This window comes from Pogoniulus pusillus, chromosome 36 (assembly GCF_015220805.1).
Source record: "Pogoniulus pusillus isolate bPogPus1 chromosome 36, bPogPus1.pri, whole genome shotgun sequence".
NCBI lineage: Eukaryota > Metazoa > Chordata > Aves > Piciformes > Lybiidae > Pogoniulus > Pogoniulus pusillus.
Window position 1 is genome coordinate 2,513,715 of NC_087299.1, and position 2,314 is coordinate 2,516,028.

The 2,314-nt window shown below is 61.4% G+C and overlaps 1 protein-coding gene across 1 annotated transcript in view; it reads left to right on the plus strand.

Annotated features, from left to right (window-relative positions):
- The window catches only part of LOC135190397 (protein-arginine deiminase type-1-like), a 33,780-nt gene extending 32,286 nt beyond the window's left edge, over window positions 1-1,494 (plus strand). Inside the window, exons 15-16 of the mRNA XM_064171750.1 lie at window positions 899-1,024; window positions 1,140-1,494. Of these exons, the coding sequence (XP_064027820.1) occupies window positions 899-1,024; window positions 1,140-1,373 (360 nt within the window). The 3' untranslated portion in view covers window positions 1,374-1,494. The remainder of the gene's footprint in view (window positions 1-898; window positions 1,025-1,139) is intronic.
- The last annotated feature ends 820 nt before the right edge of the window (window positions 1,495-2,314 follow it).

The following is a 2,314-nucleotide window of genomic DNA, read 5'->3' on the forward strand; positions in this document are numbered from 1 at the left end:
GGGCCCCAAATCAGGAGGGCAAGAAGAGCAGCCACGAGGGAGCCAGGCAGCCTTGGGTGGCCACTGGGTGACCCCAGCCCTGCTTGTCCTGCTGGGAGGTGGCTGCAGAGGTGTCAGAGCTGAGGTTGCTTGGGTTGGGGGTCAGACACAGAACCACAGCAGGGTAGGGGTTGGAAGGGACCTCTGAAGGTCACTGAGTCCAGCCCCTCTGCCAGAGCAGGATCACCCAGGGCAGACAGGAGCACATCCTGGTAGGTTTTGAACATCTCCAGTGGAGGAGACTCCAGCACCTCTCTGGGCAGCCTGCTCCAGTGCTCTGCCACCCCTGAGCTGAGGAAGCTCCTCCTGACCTGTAGCTGGAGCTGCCTGTGCTCAAGTCTGTGCCCATTCCCCTGGTCCTGTCCAGGTGGCCTCAGGAGGTTGCCCAGAGGGATGGGGGGGTGGGATGAGATGCATCAGAGTGGGTGAGGAGGTGGGCAGGACGCAGCAGGGCACAGTGGGCTCTGTGCCTGGGCTCTGGAGGAGCAGCAGGGCACAGAGGGCTCCATGCCTGGGCTCTGGAGGAGCAGCAGGGCACAGAGGGCTCCGTGCCTGGGCTCTGGAGGAGCAGCAGGGCACAGTGGGCTCTGTGTCTGGGCTCTGGAGGAGCAGCAGGGCACCGTGGGCTCTGTGTCTGGGCTCTGGAGGAGCAGCAGGGCACAGAGGGCTCCGTGCCTGGGCTCTAGAGGAGCATCAGGGCACAGAGGGCTCTGTCCCTGGGCTCTAAAGGAGCATCAGGGCACAGAGGGCTCCGTCCCTGGGCTCTAGAGGAGCAGCAGGGCACAGTGGGCTCTGTGCCTGGGCTCTGGAGGAGCAGCAGGGCCTGGGCTGGCAGCTCAGGGTGCCCCCATGCCCGCAGCGCTGCATCGACTGGAACCGAGACCTGCTGAAGCAGGAGCTGGGCCTGAGCGAGCAGGACATCATCGACATCCCCCAGCTCTTCATCCTCAGGGGCTCCCGTGCAGATGCCCTCTTCCCTGACATGGTGAGACCCTCCTCCTCCTCACCCCCTCCCCCCAGCCCCTCCCTTTTCCCCCCTCCCCTGGGTGCAGCCACTCCTTTTGGGCGGCAAACACTGATTCGTTTGCTTCTGGCTGCAGGTGAACATGCTGGTGCTGGGCAGGCACCTGGGCATCCCCAAACCCTTTGGCCCGGTGGTGGGTGGGGAGTGCTGCCTAGAGGAGAAGGTGAGGGCACTGCTGGAGCCCCTGGGCCTCACCTGCACCTTCATTGATGACTTCTTCTCCTACCACGTCCTCTGCGGCGACGTCCACTGCGGCACCAACGTCCGCCGTAAGCCCTTCTCCTTCAAGTGGTGGCACATGGTGCCCTGAAGCACCTGGGCATGGGCACAGCTCCTGCAGCTGGAGGAGGGGAAAAAAAAAGTGCCTTGGGTGCATGAGAAGATGCCTCAGAACAAAAAGGTTTCACCAATAAAGCTGCTTTGGCTCTGGGGGTGCAGCTCTTCCCCAGCTTCCTTCCTTGCTTCCTCCGCTTGTTGGCTTGGAAATGTCCTTTCTAAGGGCAGTAGCTGTATGGGCTGGGGGTGAACACCAGGGGGTCTTCAGGAACGTGGTGGGCACGAGGAGGCTGCTTTGAGGGGGGGGGTTGTGTGTGTTGAGACCCTCTCCCCCCCCCCCCCCCCCCCCAAATCCTACTGCTAAAGGTTCATTCAGTACCTTGGCTCAGCTTTCAGCTGGTGATTCCCTGCCTAAAGTCAGAATGGTTTGAGTGGGAAGAGACCTTCAGCATCCTCCAGTTCCAACTTCCTCCCACCTCTGCCACGGGCAGGGACACCTCAGGGATCTGTGCTGGGCCCCATCCTCTTTAACATCTTCATAGATGATCTGGGTGAGGGCATGGAGTCAGTCATCAGCAAGTTTGCAGATGACACTAAGCTGGGGGCAGATGTGGCTGGGTTGGAGGGCAGAAGGGCTCTGCAGCAGGACCTTGACCGCCTGCACAGATGGGCAGAGTCCAAGGGGATGGCTTCAATAGCTCCAAGTGCAGGGTGCTGCACTTTGGCCACAGCAACCCCATGCAGAGATACAGGCTGGGGTGGGAGTGGCTGAGAGCAGCCAGACAGAGAGTGATCTGGGGGTGCTAATTGATACCTGCCTGAACATGAGCCAGCAGTGTGCCCAGGTGGCCAAGAGAGCCAGTGGCATCCTGGCCTGCATCAGGAATGGTGTGGCCAGCAGGAGCAGGGAGGTCATTCTGCCCCTGTACTCTGCACTGCTCAGACCACACCTTGAGTGCTGTGTTCAGTTCTGGG